Below are 22,355 nucleotides of genomic sequence, written 5' to 3' on the forward strand. Positions count from 1 at the left end.
GGGACTGCCAGTAGTCCGCAAAACGGCTCTTACCCCTGGGTGCGGAGGAGCGCCAACGGGCGTGGCTGGAGTGCAGCAGACTCCGACCGACGTGCTGTCGGAAATGGCGGCCAGGACGGTATCGCTGAAGGAAAGGCCAGTATGCAGCAGATACGGCTGGATGACGGGATCCGGGAGGTGAGTGCCCTGCGTAACAACGGTCTGCCCTGCGGGGTAGGACTTCCCTCTTTTGTTACCGGCAGGGTATGCCTGGATCCGCGTCTGTGGCAGAGGCGTGCTGGTCCACGGGCCGTCGGCAGCGCGGAGGCTGCAGTCGGGAGAGCTGCAGACAGGATGGAGCTGCAACTCCAAGAGCCAGAATGGCGCCGCACCAGGGGCAGTAGAGCCAAAATGGCGGCGGACCAGGAGTCCCTCCTCATAACAGGCACGGGATTGGACAGCGTGTCCTGTCCTCTCGCCAGCGATTGGTCGGAGGCGAGAGCAGGGAATGTCTGTCCCGTGCTTCCAAGTAACCCGAGTGGGCTGCAGGAAAGAGCCCACGGAGAGCAGCCGGCGAGTGGCGCCGCCTGGAAGGTAAGCACACCGCCGACTGTCTCTTCCTCTTTGGCAGCGATACTGCAGGAGCTGCAGAGCGAGATCCAGCTCGTGCTGTCGCTGCCGGCCGAGCAATGTGCCCTCCGGGCGGAGACGCTGGACTCAGGAGGGATGGCAGTGGCGTCGGATCGAGAGCCGCAGGCAGGAGGGGATCGGCGCGCTGCAGGAACTCCTGGACGGAGAGGCACAGCGGGGAAGGTAAGGGAAACCGACCCCGTGAAGCTCCGGACGCCTGCGGGGCTGGGTCTGCCCTCTTACAATGGGCAGATCCGAACTGATGCGGCGTCCCACAGTAAATGGAGGAAGCGGCTTGAGGAAGCCAGTTCCTCCGATAAGGGAGAATGTGCAGCTGGGTGCGTGCATTCTTCAAAGAGCCTTAAAGAGCAGCCAGCAGCTGTAGCTGACAATAAGGAAAGCTCACTGCTGGCTGTACTTTCGTCCATGTCTGCGGCTCTACAGGCGCTGGCGGTTGATCAGTGTTCTGTGGAGTCGCATCCACAAATGCTAGGTGCCCTCCGTGCTGGGGAGCAGATGCTGGAGGGGAAGCCAGTCGCGTCAGAGGAGGCGCTGGAAGAGCGGACGAAACGGCGCGGCGAGCAAACCTTCGGCCGGAGAGGTACAGCGGGACCGGTAAGTTTCATCGATCCCGTACAGCATGTTGGAGGTCCCACCGACAGGATCTGTGAACCCTGTGATCAGAGTCCAAAAGGGGGATCTCCTACAGGAGATGTGGCGGTGAGTGCTGCGTGCTTGGTGAGGGGAGAATCAGTGAGGGGACTAGCAGGACGTGGGCTGTTAAGTGCCCTGGGTCCTAGCGCCCTCCCTCCTAAGCCTGCCGCAGCCTTGAGGCGAGTTAAAAGGACGCAGACGCGACAGGGTCTCTTTTTACGCTATAAGGAGACTCAGTCCGTCACCGCGTCCAAGAGTAAAAGGGGGAGCCGAGGGAAGAATGCCGGTTCCTCCGATAAAGGCAAACGTGAGGCAGGATGCTCACGTTTGGAGAAGGGCCACCCTCTGCGCCTGCAGAGGGTAAACCCACAGAAGGCTGAGGAGACGGGCGCGCGTGCGCACCCGTCCGGTGTCCCACCACGAGGGGCAAGGGTGCCACGAAAGGGGGGCCGAGCTGACAAGCACCGGGGTGCCGGTCAAAAGGGGGAGCGTTGCCCGTATAGACGTCAGAGAGACGCCGAGTGGCGGCGTCAGGGCAGCGTCTCCGCCCCTTGTTCTGTCTTCTTTTTTATAGGACCGGGCCCTGGAACGAAGTGTGTCGGCTTCCCGCCGAGGAAAACCTGCCCTCACGGGATTGGCCGCTGGGCCCAGGGGTCTCAGCTTGCGGTGGGGTACTGTGGCACGCGGCTGGGGGTGGTGCCCAGCCGGGACGCCCAGGAGGACAGGAGGAGGGCTCATTCCTCCTCCGGACCACGAGGGGGCGGCCGCCCTGGTTCCTTTGAGGGCCACGGGTGCAGGGCTTGGAAGCCCAACCCTGTAGGGGCCCGTGGTCTCCGCCAGGGGGCGCCCCCATGCCTGAAGGACCCGGAACCCCAACACTTCCGCCACACCAGGAAGTACTGGGGGGAAGAAGTTTGGGAACACCCGGAGGGCTTCCGGGAACACAGCCGGCACTTCCGCCACACAAGGGAGTGTCTAGGGAGTGTCGGGGATCACCTGGAGCCCATCCGGGCACTTATAAAAGGGGCCGCCTCCCTGCAGAGAAGGACTGGAGTCGGGTGAGGAGTGGACAAGGTTGCGAGGCAGGAGAGAGGAGGCGGCCTGACGAGCAGGCAGAGACTGAGTGAGAGCCTGGACTTTGGGGAGATTGGTGCTTTGGCACTGGGTTTGTGCACTTATTGAACTGTATTTATAATGTACAATAAACGTGTGGTGGACTTGAATATGGTGTCCGTCTGTCTGTGTCCGGGCAGCTTATCACAATATATATATATATATATTATATATATATATATATATATATATATTTATAAATATGTGTGTGTGTGTATATCTTATATATATAATACGCTACCGTGGCTTTCCATTTGTACGTCCAGGATTTTAAATCACCAGTAGCTCACAAACCATTTTGACCTCTTGACCTGAAATTTGGTATACATATACTATGTGACGTCTACTATCCGCTTTCGGGGTGATGATTGACCTCCAAGGTTATTCCTGTTTTTATTTTTATTTTATTTTATTGTAGGATCAACCACACCCAGCAGGGCAGCCGTGTAGCACATACTGTATGTACGGGCGCCGTTCTCATCCTTACCTCCTTCGCCGTCACTTTCCCTACCTCTTCATATCTTAAATCATTCTCGAGGCAGATTGAAGTCTTAAGTGCCAGCTTAAGTGAAAAATTAAAGAAAACATACTAAGTAATTGCAACACAAACACTAATTTAATCAGTTTTAACACAAAAAGATGCCAACGAAAGAAGAGAAGAAGCGGGCCGCTAGGGTGGAGAAAAGAAGAGCTGCTAAGGAAGCAGCAAGCGCATCAACCTCTGAGAAAACGAATGTTAAAGGTACAGAGAAAGAGGAGGAAAACTATGTCAAGTGTGCAGTGCGCCGTTACTGGTGTATATATATATATATATATATATATATATATATATATATATAGTGACAAATTGGGGGCGCTATCGCTCACTTGAACCCTCAGATCAGACGCCAGACACCAGATAAAAGTCCAATAATTATTTTTATTCGGACAATACAGTGCACAAAGCACCCTCCACTCTACAATACTCCAATAAATCAATACACAATAACAATAATCAACCTTCCACTCCCAGGCGCGTTGTCACCCTTCCTCCCGACTCAGCTCGTCCGTCTGGGATTTCCCAGAGTCCTTTATAGTCCATGACTATCAGCACTTCCGGGTCAGGTAAAAACTCCTCATTTTTCTTCAGCCTGGAAGCACTTTATTTCTTCCGTCCTCGTCCTTGAGCCTCGTCCTGTTGCACTGATGGAATTCGGGGCATCTCCACGCTGCAGGAAGGGCTCCACCTGGCAGCTTGGGGGTGTTGGCCGGCATAAGCTGCCGGCCATAGTCCACAATATACATATATATATATATATATACATATATATATATATATATATATATATATATATATATATATATATATATATATATATATATATATATATATATATCTGCATACTCATATAGATATATATATCTGCATACACATATACATGTGTGTTAGAATATATATACAGTAATCCCTCCTCCATCGCGGGGGTTGCGTTCCAGAGCCACCCGCGAAATAAGAAAATCCGCGAAGTAGAAACCATATGTTTATATGGTTATTTTTATATTGTCATGCTTGGGTCACAGATTTGCGCAGAAACACAGGAGGTTGTAGAGAGACAGGAACGTTATTCAAACACTGCAAACAAACATTTGTCTCTTTTTCAAAAGTTTAAACTGTGCTCCATGACAAGACAGAGATGACAGTTCAGTCTCACAATTAAAAGAATGCAAACATATCTTCCTCTTCAAAGGAGCAAACAAATCAATAGTGCTGTTTGGCTTTTAAGTATGCGAAGCACCACGGCACAAAGCTGTTGAAGGCGGCAGCTCACACCCCCTCCGTCAGGAGCAGAGAGAGAGAGAGAGAGAGTTAGAGAGAGACAGATAAAAAAATCAATACGTGCCCTTCGTGCTTTTAAGTATGCGAAGCACCGTTCAGCATGTCGTTTCAGGAAGCAGCTGCAGCTGCACAAAAGATAGCAACGTGAAGATAATCTTTCAGCATTTTTAGACAAGCGTCCGTATCGTCTAGGTGTGCGAACAGCCCCCCTGCTCACACCCCCCTACGTCAGCGCAAGAGAGAGAGAGAGAAAGTAAGTTGGGTAGCTTCTCAGCCATCTGCCAATAGCGTCCCTTGTATGAAATCAACTGGGCAAACCAACTGAGGAAGCATGTACCAGAAATTAAAAGACCCATTGTCCGCAGAAACCCGCGAAGCAGCGAAAAATCCACGATATATATTTAAATATGCTTACATATAAAATCCGCGATGGAGTGAAGCCGCGAAAGGCGAAGCGCGATATAGCGAGGGATTACTGTATATATATATATACATACATACACACATATATTCATTATGAAATCTCAAATGAAAATACATTTGTGTGTGTTTTACTTTCAAATCACAGTTGACTACATAAATTATGTTTGTCCAGAAATATTTTTTTCTAATGTAAACATTTGCCTATTTTTTCCACTGGCCATTGCTACTGTAGAAAACATGAAAACTAAAATCAATTCATAATTTGAAAGAAGTTCAATGTACAACATCTTATCTACAAGATTCTTCAGTTTCTGTCTCTTCAATGCATGTATTTTTATTTTTGTTTTTGTTGTTTGAGTTGATGTTTGCGGTACTGCTGCCATGTCTCTCTACTCTAATCATGTCATTTTCTACATGTTTCCACTCCCTCCCCCATGATGCTGTTTACTTTGCTTCACATCATCTCTTCACTTCTTCATTAATTTGCTGATTCTGAAACAAGCCTCCTAAAAAACGTTTGGACTATATGCCGGAAAGTTCTTCAAGTGTCTCTGCTGAGGTAATTTCAATTTCAGTTCTGATTTGTTCAAGGTTGTTTGTAGTAAATCTGATCTTTAAATAATACAGTTTTAAAATGTTTTGATCATTTAAAAATTAGCTGAGAGTGAGTGACAGAGATAAGAAGTAACACTTCTAAATCTGAAGTAATGGTCCTGTCACAGAAAAGAGTGATTCATTCCATACAGGAAAAAGTGATAAGCAGCTGGCCCAGCTGGAGAAGTTCAAGTATTGCTTGTTCTTGAATGGCAGTAGAGTTGATCACAACAGTGACCAATAAATTAGTGCAGTGGCGTCTATTTTATTGATAGTGTACTGGATTATTTTAATGAAACAAGAGCTAAGTCCTTTAAAGGAACCCTTCACATTCCTGGTTAGGCTACATCCACATGCTCACCAATGTACATGATCTCTAGGTAGTGACTGAAAAATAAGATCACAAGAAGAATTTTCCAAAATAAGATTTTCTGCAAAACATGCAGGTTAGATGGATTAGGGATGCTAATATGGCCCTATGGCCTGTGTGTGTGTGCATGTGTCTTTATGTGTTTTCAACCTGCAAAAGACTGGCTGCTTATTCAGGGATTGCCCCTGCCCTGTACCTGATGCTTGATCTGTGGATAAGTGTGTCGGGAAGATGGATGGATGGATAGTTTCACAATTAGAGGCAATCTGAACTTTGCTAACACAAAAATGGGTGAATATTTATCTATATTAGATTTCTTTACATAAAAAAATAAAAAGCCTGTACATTAAGTTATTTTAATTACATAATGGATAATAGTGTTTACATTTAATATTGGTTATTTTGTAATGCCAGTTTGTCATTCCAACTTGTCATAGTTAGGAATGAAATAAACAAGCAAATATTTTCTAGTTCTCCTCAAGACATAGATGTGTACTTTTATTTTGAAGTCAAGTGCTAAAATTCTACTGGTTCAGATGTGAAGCTGATAGAAAAATAGTCTCATGCACATTATCAGCTAATCCATAATTAGTTTTAATTAACAAGATCACAGCTAAAATATATGGAGATGTAACTTTTGCATGTTATTTTTTTCAATTCTTAATAGGAAACAAATTACCTTTGATGTTTTGACAATGCCTCTAAAATGTCTCTCTGCTGCAAAGCAGGTTTTTACTTTGACAAATCACAGTATGTTAACTCCTTAAATATTGTAGTGATTGTGTATCCATCCTTCCTGCATTTGCTGACATCAAAGATTCCATTACAGGGTTGTTTAGAGTAAAGTCCATTATGGATGCGCAGTCGAGCTAGAAACAACCTTGATAGGATGCATATGCCAGCACTCACTCATATAGGTTTCTAGTCTACCTTACACGCATGTCTCAGGCATATGAGAAAAGAATGCAATACACAGAGAAAGCCCACAAAGTTCAAAATTCTGAATACTGGAACTGTGTTTTTTTTTTGTTTTGTTAAAAAAATCAGTGTATCATTTGTCGCATTTCTATATTTTTAGTTGTAAATGTCAGATGGCATCCAGGGTTTATTCTCTGGCTTCTGTTTATTTTCTGCTTTATTGTTATTATTCAGTTTTTGCTTATTATTTCCCATGTTTTAGTGTTATCCTTATTAATTTTGTTTATTATATGTCAGTGTACTATATAGTTAAATGTGAGGTCATTCCATGTACTTTGTGGGTGGAAGCCCATAAGATGGATCCACCCTGACATCACTGTTGCTGGGTCCTCCTCCTGGCTTTAAAGTTTAGCTCAAAAGAGCACAAAGTAGTGGAACATTAAGTTCTTATTGGAGTATGTTATAAGTATTGTGCTTCCTTGATTTTTCTGTTTTTGCATTTGTTTGATTCTGTCTTTGGATTCTGCTTTTGGATTATGTTTTAGGACTTGTTCACCTTTGGATTACCTTTCAAGCAAATAATTTTTTGTTCTTTTGAGCATTTCTGCCTTTTTATTCTTTTTTTGTTTGCTAAATAAAATTCTTCATTTATAAATTTCAGTGTTGCCTTTTGTTTAGAAGGCAATGTTTTTATGGTTTCTCTCTCTTGTGAGGCATTGTTTGTGAATTCTGCAACTTTATTACATTTTTATACTTTAAATCTATGTGGGCTGCAGCATGCAGGTAGTAGTGTGGGGACTGGCTACTTTGGGGTGAACCTTTTCTGGGCAGGCCAGTGAAAGCCCTAGCCTGCTTTTGTATCTTAGTTTGGAGGTCTTGCGCATTTTATATATGAAACTCCTAATCATAACAATAGAAGTAAAAAAATTTATTTCTTGCTTTATAAATGATTGATATCAAAGTCCTAACACATCCCATTACCTCCAGGGCTATAATTATACATATTTTAAATGTGTAAAGCAAGAGAGATATAAAGGCAGTTTAGATAGGCCCATTGAGTGGGTGTTTAATAATAGCACTTTATTATACTGTAGGTAGTCTGACTCTAGGAACTGCATAACACATTTACATAAAGGATAAGTGTGGTATTTTTTAAATGGAAGTTATATCTTTACAATCTTGGTACATATTAATTTGCCACATGAAACTGTTGTTCTAAAGTGAAGCATTTTGTATAAAGTTTAAAAATGCATAGCTTACTCTTGCATTTTATAATGGAGCTGAAAGATCCCAAGTTGAAAACCAGAGTGTTTAAATTCACAAAATACATGTATTTTTTTCAAAAGGTGTTATCTGGTATTGATCCATACCTTGACATTGCACAAAAATCACAAAAAATATCCATGTTATTTTTGGAACGAAAAAAGCAAATCATTGTTGTCAGATTCTGCCATTTTAAAAGAAGATCAATTCTGCACTTCAGTTTGTAGAGCTTCCATTTGTTTTATCATGGTTTGGCCTTATCATACTCTCTGCCTTCTTCAATTTCTGAGTTTTTTTTTTTTTATTATGCGTGAGCACAGCACACAATGGGAAGTGCATAATGGTGAGTGTCGATTAGCCCTGTAAACCTAGCATCAACATGCAAGTGGCTTACTTCTTTCAAAAATCTAAGGATTTTATAAAAATTGCAATGTTTTGCAATCAGTCAGTCAGTCATTTTCCAACCCGCTATATCCTAATCAGTTCAGAGTTATTGTTATGTGTACAAAGTACAATGAAATATTTTTGTGCACTCTTCACCACAATGCTGTCGCTCTGCTTAAATTTCCCTCTGCAGGCTATGTAAAATAACAACACAGATTGCAATTGCTGAGAATTAGCTGCCATTTACAAAAAATACAATCATATGGTTTGAGCATGCATCTGTCTGTTGTTACATAGAATACAGAAGAAAAAAAAACAGTTTTTGGCAAGATAAAGCTTTGTAATTTTTGGAAATTTGGCAATTGGTGAGGGGCTGTGTGTCTAAACTCTACCCAAGGCGCCTGGTGCAAGGAGACCAGCGAAGAAGAAACATGTCCTTACCGCATGAAAATAGTATCAAGAATATGCGATAAAATGTCTTAAGAAAGCTTTGCTGCTTCACAGTGGACATATTCGGTGAGTTTCAAGGCATTTCTTTTCACATTGAGACCATACCCTTCACCTCCATTACAAAACACTAGAGCAGGCTATGTACATAAAATTAACACAATTTAAATTTCTTCCATATACCCAAACTTTAATCATATAGGCAACTGTATTAACTGGATGCTTAGTATGCATGTACACTGTAATTTATAGCACTGACACCACTCCTCAGTATTTTGTTCTTGATGCACACTTGTGTAACAAATTCTTCACAGGATCCACATTGAAATATTATGGAAACCCTGGGGCTCTGCCCCCTGCTCGCTTCGCTAGCCAACCCCCGTGCAGGCCCTGCACCTTTGTCATTTCCCGGATCTGCCACTTGCAATGAATCGTCCTGTGCTTTTGGATAAACACGAATATCAACTCTGTCTTTGATATCTCTGTCTTTCGAAATCATTATCGCTCACAATTTGTCACATGTTGGTTTATTATATATGCGAGTGTGATCTTTCAGATTCTTATAGAAATCCAAGAAAACTTCTTTGTCCGTGTTTTTCAGATAAATTTTGTGTAAGGTGCGATACTTTTGGATGTATGGATTTGTATCCATTATTGGCTATAGAATTTCTAATAAGTCCGATCATTTAACTCTTTTGATTCTATGTTGCGTCACTTCTTTGTGACCATAAAAATAAACCTGACCGAATTGTGGTTTCTTTGAAATTAAACTTGTAGAAGCTTTAATTGTTGCAGGACCACAGATTCTCATAGTGTATGGTCCTGAATCATGTAAATCTATGTTTTGAGCATTGTATGATGCGAACGCAAACAGATTATTATAGATTTGGATATTTTGCCTGTAGTGTTTGTGAATTTCACTTTCACCAAATAACAAATCTTTTATTTGTCGTGGATATGCCTCTTCATTGGGAAGAAACACTACTTTTCCCTGATGGCAACACGAATTAGATGATCTACAAGTCTCTGACTTAAACTTTAAAGCCGACATACTTCTGTCATATCACCTAAGTCCATATATCCGATCTCTTTTTGCTGTTCCGTTATTTCATCGAGTAATAATTTCCGTTTGTTAGCGCTAATGCAATCTTTACTATCAGTTTTTTGAGACTTTCGAATTTTAGTACTTTCATAATCTCTAACCTGTTGTGCATGTGTGTCGCGCCAACATTTTTGAACCTCTTTACGACATTCTACTTTGTCTTCTACTGTTTGTCTTTTCTTCTTCTACTGTTTGTCTTTTATTTCTGCCCCCGCTTGGATCTGTTAGGTTTTCAGTTCATCTCTTGGTACAAAGTCTCGTCTCGTCTCGTCTCGCAGGACTTAAAATTATCTCTCTGAAAATGTCTTATCTCATCTCTCTGAAAAAGTCTCGTCCCAAGATTTTTTTTATATAATAGATGTGTGTACTTTTAGTTTTTCAAGTGCATTCATGAATCGTTCATGTAATAAACATGTATGCTTTAACAGACATACGTGATAAATAGTATGAGTACCCAAGATTACGAAGTCTTTCTTTTTGGAGTAAAACATATGTGTTGTTGTTAGCAAATCTTAAAACTGAGGATTCATGAATTTTCATCAGTGTTTTCAAAGACATACACAAAGCTAGTACAAAAACCACAAAACTTTCGTACTTTTTTTTAAATTGATCCTGCTTTGTATAAGCAGATATAGAAAACAGATGGATGTTTGCTCGAGTATTAGTATCACATAGGGTCTTGCTTCACTGTATATACCGGCTTCTTTTAATGTGCAACTGTGGTAATTTTGCACACCCACCTTGCCACAAAATGGTGAGGATCACTGGGGAAAAAAAGAACAGGAATTTAAAAAAACATCAAAGAACAAGAAATAGAAATACTACAAATCAAATACAAATGCAGTATCTGGCATGGTCTAGCCTCTGCAGTGGTCTGGAGCAGCTGCTTCGCACATAGTCAGAGTTGACAGAGTCTTTTATTTCTTCAGTATTGAGCCATTAGTGCTAAACCTTTACTTTCAGTCTTGCATGGTAGCTGAAGGTTAGCTTATGTGTGTGTATTTCACTTTCCTTTTGAAATAAAACATGGAAGCACATTGAGCTGCATACTTGTTGTGATGCATTGTAAACTATTCAGCATTCACAGAAGCACAAAAAAAAAAAAAAAACTAAATTCCTTTTATTTCAAAATTGGCTCTGGTCACTTTTGGAACCAGCGGCACATTCTTAAATGAAGCTTCAGGGTGATGCTCACTAAATCTCTTATTCAATTGTATTGTTTTTTTATGGTTTACAGAAGTTGTCTACATAGTTTTCAGGCATTTTGGCAGATTACTGGAATTTAGAGTTGTAAATACCAATTCAGTTTTTGGAAGTGGAATTTTACAGGTGTAAAAATAGAAATGAAGATATTTATTTATGTGAAGTGTTTGGTTTTACTCGTTATTTGTATTATTATTATTTTATAATTGATCAAATCTTTATAGTTTTCACTTGGTTTGATGTTCCAGGATAAGCTTGTGAATATAATTTTAAAATAAAATACATGATCTGGCTGCCTAACTAAAAAAGCATTTTCATAACATAAAGAAAGATACTTTTTTCTGTTAGTTTTGTCGAAAATTAGAAAATCTTTATATTTCCTGAACTCACAGTTACCTGAAAAAGTATATAGACTTTTTATTTACATTTCTTTGGATTTAGACTTTTGTTCCATTGATTAAAACATGCAATGTTGAAAATATTATTCAAACTGTATTACATTTGTTTGCTTTTCTATATCTTATATTAGATGGAAATATAAAAAATAGAACACTTTAATCATTGCAATTTATTTATTAATGTTTATTTATTAACTAAAAGAAAAGGAAAGTAAGGCATTGCTGGTACCTTCAATGTCCAAGAAGGAGAGATAATGGTGGACTTTTAATGTGCTGGGTACTGTAGATTTTCAAAATAAAACACTGATAGGCTTCGTATATATATTGGAAGTTATAGTTAAAATTGCAGCCAAGAATATTTCCAAGACTCATCACAAATAGAGATTGGAGCAACGTCCTTCATTTATTTTGCTTGTTCAATCATTCATTTACAGTAAGATTACTGAAGGCAGGGCATATCCTTATTGTGTGGGAATAATCATGTACCAGATCACAGTCCATCACTGAGCATACCCACTCACACACCATCACTTATACAGTGCCAAGTTGAAAGCTCTCAGTGTGCTAATCTGAATGTCTTTCGGATTGTGAGTGTAAAAGAGAAATAACAAGAAAAAGCACACAAGAACTTGGGGTGGAAAATTGAAAATCCACACAGGCAATGCATGGACCAGAACTTAAAGTAAGAACTTAGAAGAAGGATGAAATGACCAAAGCTAATGAAAGCTCTTTATGTACTATGAACTGGAATACCACCAGCTCTAAAAGGAGTAAGATGAGTATATTGTACTAATCCTGAAGTATCAAAATCAGATCCTGGAAGGCTTACAGTGGCTACAGATTTTTGTTCCACCCACTTAATTACTATTGCTGATGGAGCATACTTCTTGTGCCTTAATTTTATTTAACTTGCTTTGTAACAAGTATTTCCATGCTACTGTCTTTTAAGTGTACTTTATCAGCAGCTTTTAGAATATCATCACTAATTTCTCTAAGAGCTACAGTATTAGAATAAATATTTAGCCCCAATTGTATAGTTCACTTTAAAATACCTTAATATACTATATGTAATATAAGCACATTAGATAGCTACTACAGTTATAGAAGTGTTTAAGTATGCCAATGCAATTAAAGAAATGGATTAAAAAGGTAGGATGAGAACAATAAAAGGATTCACTAAAGATAATAATGTATAATCAATATATTGTTAATTTTGCAAATATGACTGTCATAAGCCCACTGTGGAACAGACAGCTTGTCTGTAGTTCAGGGTCAACTGGGACCAAAAGTAAAGTGTAAGGCAAAGTGAAACAAACAATGGCACAGTGGTGGCAGTGGATGTTAAAATATAAAATGTTACTCTTGTTCAACAACAAACTCAGTTCACAAGGACAGTTCTTAAAGTGAAAAAATGAGGTATCACTAATACACTTCAAGTCCGATGAAAACACACATGTGGTAACAACAAAACCGAAAACACATGGAAAAATAACCTTGACTGTGTCAAGAGGAAGAAAAAGGGAAGGCGGAGTGTTGAATCTACTGACCAAAAGCAGTGAAGAAAGGTTGAGTGTAATATTTTCATGAGAGGTGGACCTACATTATAAGAAGATGCATTTCAGATGTTTTTGCACATCTTCCTTGTGTTTTGATGACCTGTTGCATTATGTTCAGTCCATTGTTCATCATTCTGGCTCCCATGTAACGATTCACCATTCTAGATTAACGTCCGCCATAGTTGGTACAGCACATGGCCAAAACAACGCAGCCGTGTGCATGGGCTTGAACAATTAAAAGCTACATTTGGCAAGAAATCAAACAACAATAGCCATTAAGAAGGCTAAAAGAATGTTAGGTTATATAGCACAATGTATAGTGTACAAGTTCAAGCAATTTATGCTCAAACTTTATAGCACACTAGCGAGGCCTCACCTGGAGTACTGTGTGTAGTTTTGGTCTCCAGGCTACCAAAATGACATAGCAGCGCTGGAAAAAGTCTAGAGAAGTGCGACTAGGCTGATTCCAGGGCTGCATGGGATGAATTATAAGAAAAGATTAAAAGAGCCTTTTCAGTTTAAACAAAAGAAGATTAAGAGGTGACATGATTGAAGTGTTTAAAATTATGAAAGGAATTAGTACAGTGGCTCAAGGCTGTTATTTTAAAATGAGTTCATTAAGAACATTGGGACACATTTGGAAATTTGTTAAGGGTATATTTCACACAAACATTAGGAAGTTTTTCTTTACAAAGAGAACCACAGACACTTGGAATAAGCTACCAAGTAGCATGGTATACAGTAAAAATTTAGGGACTTTCGAAACTAGACTTGATGTTTTTTAGAAGAATTAAGTGGATAGGACTGGCGAGCTTTGTTGGGCTGAATGGCCTGTTCTCATCTAGATTCTTCTAATGTTCTAAAAATATTCTTAGCAGACTTCTCTCAGTGCTGTTATTGAAGAACTCACTTTAAAATAACATTGGGTATGCAACATTCAAACATTCCATCATAATTAAACTACTACTAGTTCATGTCACCTGTAACTCTCCATTTGGACCCTGAAGTCCTAATATCACTACAGTAACTCTGCTGTAATCTTTTATCTATCTCCCTTTCCTAAGCATAGAGGTGAAAGATCTGGAGGCATTGGCGACTTTAGGGCCTTAAGGCTCACACTGCAGTTCCAGACCTCTGGACCTAACACCTGGTGATGGGGCTTGAACAGGTTTGGTTATCCTTTGTAGCCTTGAAGTCCCTGTCATTTTATATTTCAAGTTCCTCACCTTGTTTTTCAATTTATTAAAACCCCCTAGATCAGGGGTATGAAACAGTTTTACTGAGGGCCAAAATAACACTTTATATACCCAATATCTCTCTCTCTCTGTCTTATATATATATATATATATATATATATATGATTTCGTGACTTCTCTGATTGCGCTAATCATTATAGTTCACATGTGGTACTGATTTATTTGTGTAAATCCGAGAGAGAGGCTGCAGGCTGAGGGGAGGGTGCTGGGGCCCTCGTCACTCACACGCCACCCTCCATTCAAGTTGGTCTACCTCTCACCACGTTTTGGAGCATACCTTGTCTCTACTTAGCTAGCGATACCTGTTTGTTCAACAGACATTATCATCTACAGATTGCTAAGGAGTAACGTTTCACATTTTTGAGAGAGAGATCAGAACTATGTGTGTTTTAGAGTGTAGCTTCTGATTGCCAGAGATACCATGGCCGTGTGCTTTTCTCCCCACACGGGGGACGCTCTCCTGTCAGAACTGAACATGATCAGATACAGTGCCGATGTTTGACGTTGGAGCATACCTACCTTCTGTTTGGCCAGAATTTCATTTTTTTTACATTTTTTTTATTGATTTTTAAAGACTGAAAAATTACATCTATGCCAGGGCCTGCTCTAGTGGCCCAAGTAAAAAAATCTTATAACCCTTTTATGAATCCATTTATGCCATGGAATGTATTAGTATTGCTATTTTACTCTTTAATATAGCATTATTGTACCTATATAACGCTTCACTTGTATTCTGGTAGTTTAAATGAATTATGAACAGATTTATATATTTACATTCATGTACTGTATGTATACTTTATGTGAACTATAGGTGTGTGCGGTATTTGTTTTTATGACTTTCACAATTTTTGATAGATGATGTCAAAGAAAATAGCAGCTTACTACGTTAGATAAATGAATGTAAATTTTACGTAGCATTTTAGAACCAATTATGTTTTATTTATAAAATGTGTAAATGTAAATAATAAATAAATATAACAAACTATATAGGTTAATTGCTTAATGGTAGAACCATTTTATAAATAGAATATCAGTTTTAAAAGTAAATGATACAATTTAATTAAAGTTCTTTTCAATTATAAAAATACAAATCACTAACATTTAAAACTGCTTTCTTTTGCCTCATTGTTTGAGCTAGTTCATCCTCTTCTCATACACAGTATAAAAGACACACATTATTTCTACATTGTATGATCAGGTTTTTCTGTTTTAACTAATTTCACTAATAATTAGATAGATAGATAGATAGATAGATAGATAGATAGATAGATAGATAGATAGATAGATAGATAGATAGATAGATACTTTATTAATCCCAAGGGGAAATTCACAATTATAATTAACATTAATGCTAATATAGAATAATAATAATTATTATTATTGTAATATAAAGCAGGCATAATATATAATATTAAATTTGTAGTTCAAGAAATGTCAAGGTTGTAAAGTGAATGCTGACCAGTTTAGTGCTCCTTACCTGGTGTCTTTAAATATTCTCAGAAATCATAATGGACACATAAACAATCCTTTTAAAACTATCCTTAATGCCAGTATACTTTGCTTGCACAGTAAAGAAAGAAAAAGGAAAAAATATATATCTACATTTTGTATCCAAAAGGTGTATCGGTGTTCAGTTGAGGATGGAAAATAAAGAAAATAACTGCTAAAAGGAAAGCAATATAAAAACAAGAATAAGACTGTGAACATGCAACTGAAGTAAGCATACATATTAACACATGTGCAATTAAACGTGTGCATTTACGGGGTGATTTCTCAGGCTTAAAAGCTCGCCTTTTATTAAAAAGGTAAATGCAAACTCTTTTCATTCTGAAGGGCACAAACCACATTAGATTTCAGCCGTTAAACGCGCAAAAATGTCAGTACACCAGATAAATAAGCGCAACATATTATCAGTTGTATTGTATGCTTACAATACATATAGAAATGTGTTAATCGTTAACTAATATTATGGGATGGTGTTTTTCGACTCGCGCCTTGATTTAAACGATTGCATGTCTTGGTGGGTTTGCGTAGCTTATTGTCAATATCTTTACACCTCTTTTTAAGACTTAATTTAAAAAGGTTTTGTTTTCTTCTTAATTAAAATTTAAAAGCAATACTTCACCGCTGCGAAGCCCCTCTAGCGCTGACGTCTGAGGTTCGATTACCGTAAGCGAGTGCAGTGAGTGTGTACGCCTGATGAGCCAAGAATAAGGGGGAAAGACGTGTCGCGTACTCTTTGCATTATTTGACAGTAAACTATTTTCATCCATTCTATGATCTGCTTCTCACAACTGAAGGCACCGTGGCTGATGTTACCTGACTTGCTGGCCAACCATAAGCGTTACCTGGTAGGTAACCACCCACTCACTTCACTCCCTTACGGGAATCGAACCTCGGACGTCAGAGCTATAGGCGAAGCCCCTAAAATTGCGCCACGGCGTGTGGTTCGTTTATTTGACAGCATGTAGATTGGGGTAATTACATTCATGGCATTCGTAGTCTGATTCACAATCTGATTGTATGGGTGGTTACCTACCAGGTAACGCTTATGGTTAGCCAGCAAATCAGCTCGAAGTGATTACTCGAGTGAAGGCAGCTTCACAAAAAAACAGATCCTTAACAAACTGTTATTGGTATATTTTCCCTCAATTTTAAAAGGTTTTCTTTTCTTCTTAATAAAAATTTAAAAGCAGTACTTCGCCGGTGCGAAGCGCGGGGATTTGAGCGACTGACGCATACAGACATATTCATGAGTGCAGGTACTTCGGAAAGAAAGCACCGTGTAAACCTAAACTTTAAATTAAGTTCATAGACCTACAAAAGGTTGCCATTGATTTGAGGCAAGATTGCTTTTCTCATGTACAACTATACGTTGCATTCTTAACAGTAAGCTTGCACAGCTTGGTCATATTACAACCTGAGTGCTGAACTGACAACGTCGTATACAAACAGAACTATAACAATCGTAATAAACAAACAAAAAAAAAAAGCGAAGAACCCTTGGATTTAATAAAAAGGCTCCTTCCTTGGCGAACCAAGGAAAAAGGAAGACCTTATATGGCGTTCGTTTATAAAACAGCGGAAAAGCTGTGTTAAGGCTGCTTCACAAAAAAACAGATCCTTAACAAATTGCTATTGGGATATTTTCCCTCAATTTAAAAAGCTTTTCTTCTTAATAAAAATTTAAAAGCAGTAGTTCGCGGGGATATATATATATATATACGAATCACGTATCATAAAATAGTTTTATTCCTGAGCTTTCAACCCCTATCAGGGGTCTTCATCAGAGGATTTTGCTTACACTTACAAGAATCAAAGGCAATATATAGCAACACATTCAGTGGGGGGGTGGGGTGGTTTTGAGGTGACTAAGTCATACTGACTTAGTCACCTACAAAACCCCCCCCACCCCCTAAAAGGGGTTTCACGAAAAAAGCTAGGGCTTTGCTACAGGATACACCCTCCACAAGTTAAGCAAGTAAAAATAAAAGTGTATATTTCTGTTTTATTTAAACCTTTTAAGTTTGTATGCATAGCCCAATTTGGCTGTTTTAGTTTTTTTTTTTCTTTCTTCAGTAATATTAAATCTCCTTAAAGAAAAAGAACATATGTATTTTACTTTTTTTGTATCTCTTTAGTAATATTTTAGTGTAAAAGGATAACCAGTATTTAAACCTTTTATGTTACTTTATAAAGTTATTTTACACAATGTTGAAAAATTAATAAGAAAGCTACATATTTTGGCAGCTGCTACTTTAATTTTCAATGAAATGAAAAAAGCTCTCCAAGAGAAAACCTCAATGAAGGAGAAGGAGAAACCCTCATTTATAAAGGTTTGCTGCAGATGACTTAACTGAAAATAAATTAATATTTCCTATGTGTATAATACATATTTATCTATTTTACTTATGCCTTTATTCCAGCAACCTGCAACATCTGAGGTACAATTTCTTACATTACTTTTGTTTTTTGCAGCACAGGCAGGTGAAGTGACTTCCTCAGGGTCACACAGTGGTGTCAGTACCAGGATTTGAACTGACAAGCTCCGGGTTTGCTGAAATATTACTGAAGAAAGAAAAAAAACGAAAACGGGCAAATAGGGCTATGCATACAAATGTCCATCCATCCATTATCGAACCCGCTATATCCTAAATACAGGAGCCAATAAGTAGATATGTATATATACAGTATATATATACAGTATATATATATACAGTGGTGTGAAAAACTATTTGCCCCCTTCCTGATTTCTTATTCTTTTGCATGTTTGTCACACAAAATGTTTCTGATCATCAAACACATTTAACCATTAGTCAAATATAACACAAGTAAACACAAAATGCAGTTTTTAAATGGTGGTTTTTATTATTTAGGGAGAAAAAAAAATCCAAACCTACATGGCCCTGTGTGAAAAAGTAATTGCCCCCTTGTTAAAAAATAACCTAACTGTGGTGTATCACACCTGAGTTCAATTTCCGTAGCCACCCCCAGGCCTGATTACTGCCACACCTGTTTCAATCAAGAAATCACTTAAATAGGAGCTGCCTGACACAGAGAAGTAGACCAAAAGCACCTCAAAAGCTAGACATCATGCCAAGATCCAAAGAAATTCAGGAACAAATGAGAACAGAAGTAATTGAGATCTATCAGTCTGGTAAAGGTTATAAAGCCATTTCTAAAGCTTTGGGACTCCAGCGAACCACAGTGAGAGCCATTATCCACAAATGGCAAAAACATGGAACAGTGGTGAACCTTCCCAGGAGTGGCCGGCCGACCAAAATTACCCCAAGAGCGCAGAGACGACTCATCCGAGAGGTCACAAAAGACCCCAGGACAACGTCTAAAGAACTGCAGGCCTCACTTGCCTCAATTAAGGTCAGTGTTCACGACTCCACCATAAGAAAGAGACTGGGCAAAAACGGCCTGCATGGCAGATTTCCAAGACGCAAACCACTGTTAAGCAAAAAGAACATTAGGGCTCGTCTCAATTTTGCTAAGAAACATCTCAATGATTGCCAAGACTTTTGGGAATATACCTTGTGGACTGATGAGACAAAAGTTGAACTTTTTGGAAGGCAAATGTCCCGTTACATCTGGCGTAAAAGGAACACAGCATTTCAGAAAAAGAACATCATACCACCAGTAAAATATGGTGGTGGTAGTGTGATGGTCTGGGGTTGTTTTGCTGCTTCAGGACCTGGAAGGCTTGCTGTGATAGATGGAACCATGAATTCTACTGTCTACCAAAAAATCCTGAAGGAGAATGTCCGGCCATCTGTTCGTCAACTCAAGCTGAAGCGATCTTGGGTGCTGCAATAGGACAATGACCCAAAACACACCAGCAAATCCATCTCTGAATGGCTGAAGAAAAACAAAATGAAGACTTTGGAGTGGCCTAGTCAAAGTCCTGACCTGAATCCAATTGAGATGCTATGGCATGACCTTAAAAAGGCGGTTCATGCTAGAAAACCCTCAAATAAAGCTGAATTACAACAATTTTGCAAAGATGAGTGGGCCAAAATTCCTCCAGAGCACTGTAATAGACTCATTGCAAGTTATCGTAAACACTTGATTGCAGTTATTGCTGCTAAGGGTGGCCCAACCAGTTATTAGGTTCAGGGGGCAATTACTTTTTCACACAGGGCCATGTAGGTTTGGATTTTTTTTTCTCCCTAAATAATAAAAACCACCATTTACAAACTGCATTTTGTGTTTACTTGTGTTATATTTGACTAATGGTTAAATGTGTTTGATGATCAGAAACATTTTGTGTGACAAACATGCAAAAGAATCAGAAATCAGGAAGGGGGCAAATAGTTTTTCACACCACTGTATATACAGTACAGTGGAACCTCGAGATACGAGCACCTCTGTATACGAGAAATTCAAAATACGAGGAAAGTATGAGCGAAAAATTCAGCTCTAAATACGAGCATTGGTTCGCGTAACGAGCCACGAGCCAGGCTGTGGGTATAGCTCGCGGCTTAGCAAGGGGGCGTGGTAGCTGTAGCGAGCCGCAGGGTGATCTGCGGTGTCTGCGTTTCTCACCTAAGTGCACAGGTGGGAAACTGCCCACATCCATGATTGTTCCTGTGGCTGATGGGCTGCAGCTGCCATGTCCTCCCCGCATATATAGAGAAGCGCGAGCCGGTTAAGGGGGAGAAAAAGTAAAAGAAAAGAAAAGAAAGAGAGAGAGAGAGAGAGAGAGAGAGAGAGAAGGCAGGCAGGCAGGCAAGTGCAGGCTCGCGCAGGCTCGCGTGTAGCTGAACAGGCGAGCCAAACAGCTGAAGCAGGACGGTGTAGAGAAGGTCAGCTGCATTAAGAGTGTCTCGCCTGTTGCAGAGCCCGCATGGGAGAAGCAGGTGAGATGCTAACAGAGAAGAAGCACCGGGGATTGTCATCTGTTTTTAAAGACTGCTTCTTGTTGACGTTTTAACCTCGTGTTAAAGGATTGTTATTCTTGTGTATTTTAAACCTCCACTTCACAACTGTTTTAAGGATTATTTATTTAAAGATTTATTGAATGCTCTACTGCACTTTGGACACCTGTTTTGATTCTTTTAATAATCAGTTATATTATTTACCAGTGTTATTTATTAAAGGTAGACTACAGTATATATAATTTATCAGTGTTATTTGTTAGGAAAATTGATTTTTATGTTAATATATTTGGGGTGCAGAAGGGATTAACTGGATTTCCATTATTTTCAATGGGGAAGTTTGTTCTAGATACGAGAAATTCGCTATACAAGCTCAGTTCTGGAACGAATTAAACTCGTATCTAGAGGTTCCACTGTATATATATATATATATATATATATATATATATATATATATATATATATATATATATACAGTATATATATCCATCCATCCATTTTCCAACCCGCTGAATCCGAACACAGGGTCACGGGGGTCTGCTGGAGCCAATCCCAGCCAACACAGGGCACAAGGCAGGGAACCAATCCCGGGCAGGGTGCCAACCCACCTCAGCAGTATATATATATATATATATATATATATATATATACATACACAGAATATATATATATATATACAGTATATATATATATATATATATATATATATATATATATGTGAATGTATGTATATATGTATGTCTATATTTATATGTATATATATATATATGTAGATATGTAAATTTGTATATGTATATATATATGTATATGTGGATGTGTATATGTATATATATGTATATGTACATATGTGTATATGTAGAATCTATACTAATAAAAGGCAAAGCCCTCACTGACTCACTGACTGACTGACTGACTGACTGACTGACTCACTCATCACTAATTCTCCAACTTCCCGTGTAGGTAGAAGTCTGAAATTTGGCAGGCTCATTCCTTACAGCTTACTTACAAAAGTTAGGCAGGTTTTATTTCGAAATTCTACGCGTAATGGTCATAACTGAAACCTGTTTGACTGACTCACTCATCACTAATTCTCCAACTTCCCGTGTAGGTAGAAGTCTGAAATTTGGCAGGCTCATTCCTTACAGCTTACTTACAAAAGTTAGGCAGGTTTCATTTCGAAATTCTACGCGTAATGGTCATAACTGGAACCTGTTTGACTGACTCATTCATCACTAATTCTCCAACTTCCCGTGTAGGTAGAAGTCTGAAATTTGGCAGGCTCATTCCTTACAGCTTACTTACAAAAGTTAGGCAGGTTTCATTTCGAAATTCTACGTGTAATGGTCATAACTGGAACCTGTTTTTTGTCCATATACTCTAATGGAGGAGGCGGAGTCACGTATCACGTCATCACGTATTACGCCTCCTACGTAATCACGTGAACTTAAAACGAGGAAGAGATTTACAGCACAAGTCAAACGCGGGAACGAAGGTAAATGACATTAATTGTTGACTGTCTTTTAATACTGTGTACTTGTTGAGTGTCTTTTAATACTGTGTAAGCATACATATTAACACATGTGCAATTAAACGTGTGCATTTACGGGGTGATTTCTCAGGCTTAAAAGCTCGCCTTTTATTAAAAAGGTAAATGCAAACTCTTTTCATTCTGAAGGGCACAAACCACATTAGATTTCAGCCGTTAAACGCACAAAAATGTCAGTACACCAGATAAATAAGCGCAACATATTATCAGTTGTATTGTATGCTTACAATACATATAGAAATGTGTTAATCGTTAACTAATATTATGGGATGGTGTTTTTCGACTCGCGCTTTGATTTAAACGATTGCATATCTTGGTGG

At 39.2% G+C, this 22,355-nt stretch overlaps 1 protein-coding gene across 20 annotated transcripts in view; it reads left to right on the forward strand.

Moving 5' to 3' along the window:
* The window catches only part of LOC114651964 (sorbin and SH3 domain-containing protein 2-like), a 439,918-nt gene that overhangs the window by 331,356 nt on the left and 86,207 nt on the right, over positions 1 to 22,355 (forward strand). For 14 of the 20 annotated variants that reach the window (XM_051928410.1, XM_051928408.1, XM_051928414.1 and 11 more), the window contains one exon: positions 5,118 to 5,174. The exons of the other annotated variants lie outside the window; for them this stretch is intronic. In XM_051928410.1, coding sequence (XP_051784370.1) covers positions 5,118 to 5,174 — 57 coding nt within the window. The remainder of the gene's footprint in view (positions 1 to 5,117; positions 5,175 to 22,355) is intronic. 20 annotated transcript variants of the gene reach the window in all.

This window comes from Erpetoichthys calabaricus, chromosome 5, assembly GCF_900747795.2.
Source record: "Erpetoichthys calabaricus chromosome 5, fErpCal1.3, whole genome shotgun sequence".
In the NCBI taxonomy this organism is placed as follows: Eukaryota; Metazoa; Chordata; class Cladistia; order Polypteriformes; family Polypteridae; genus Erpetoichthys; species Erpetoichthys calabaricus.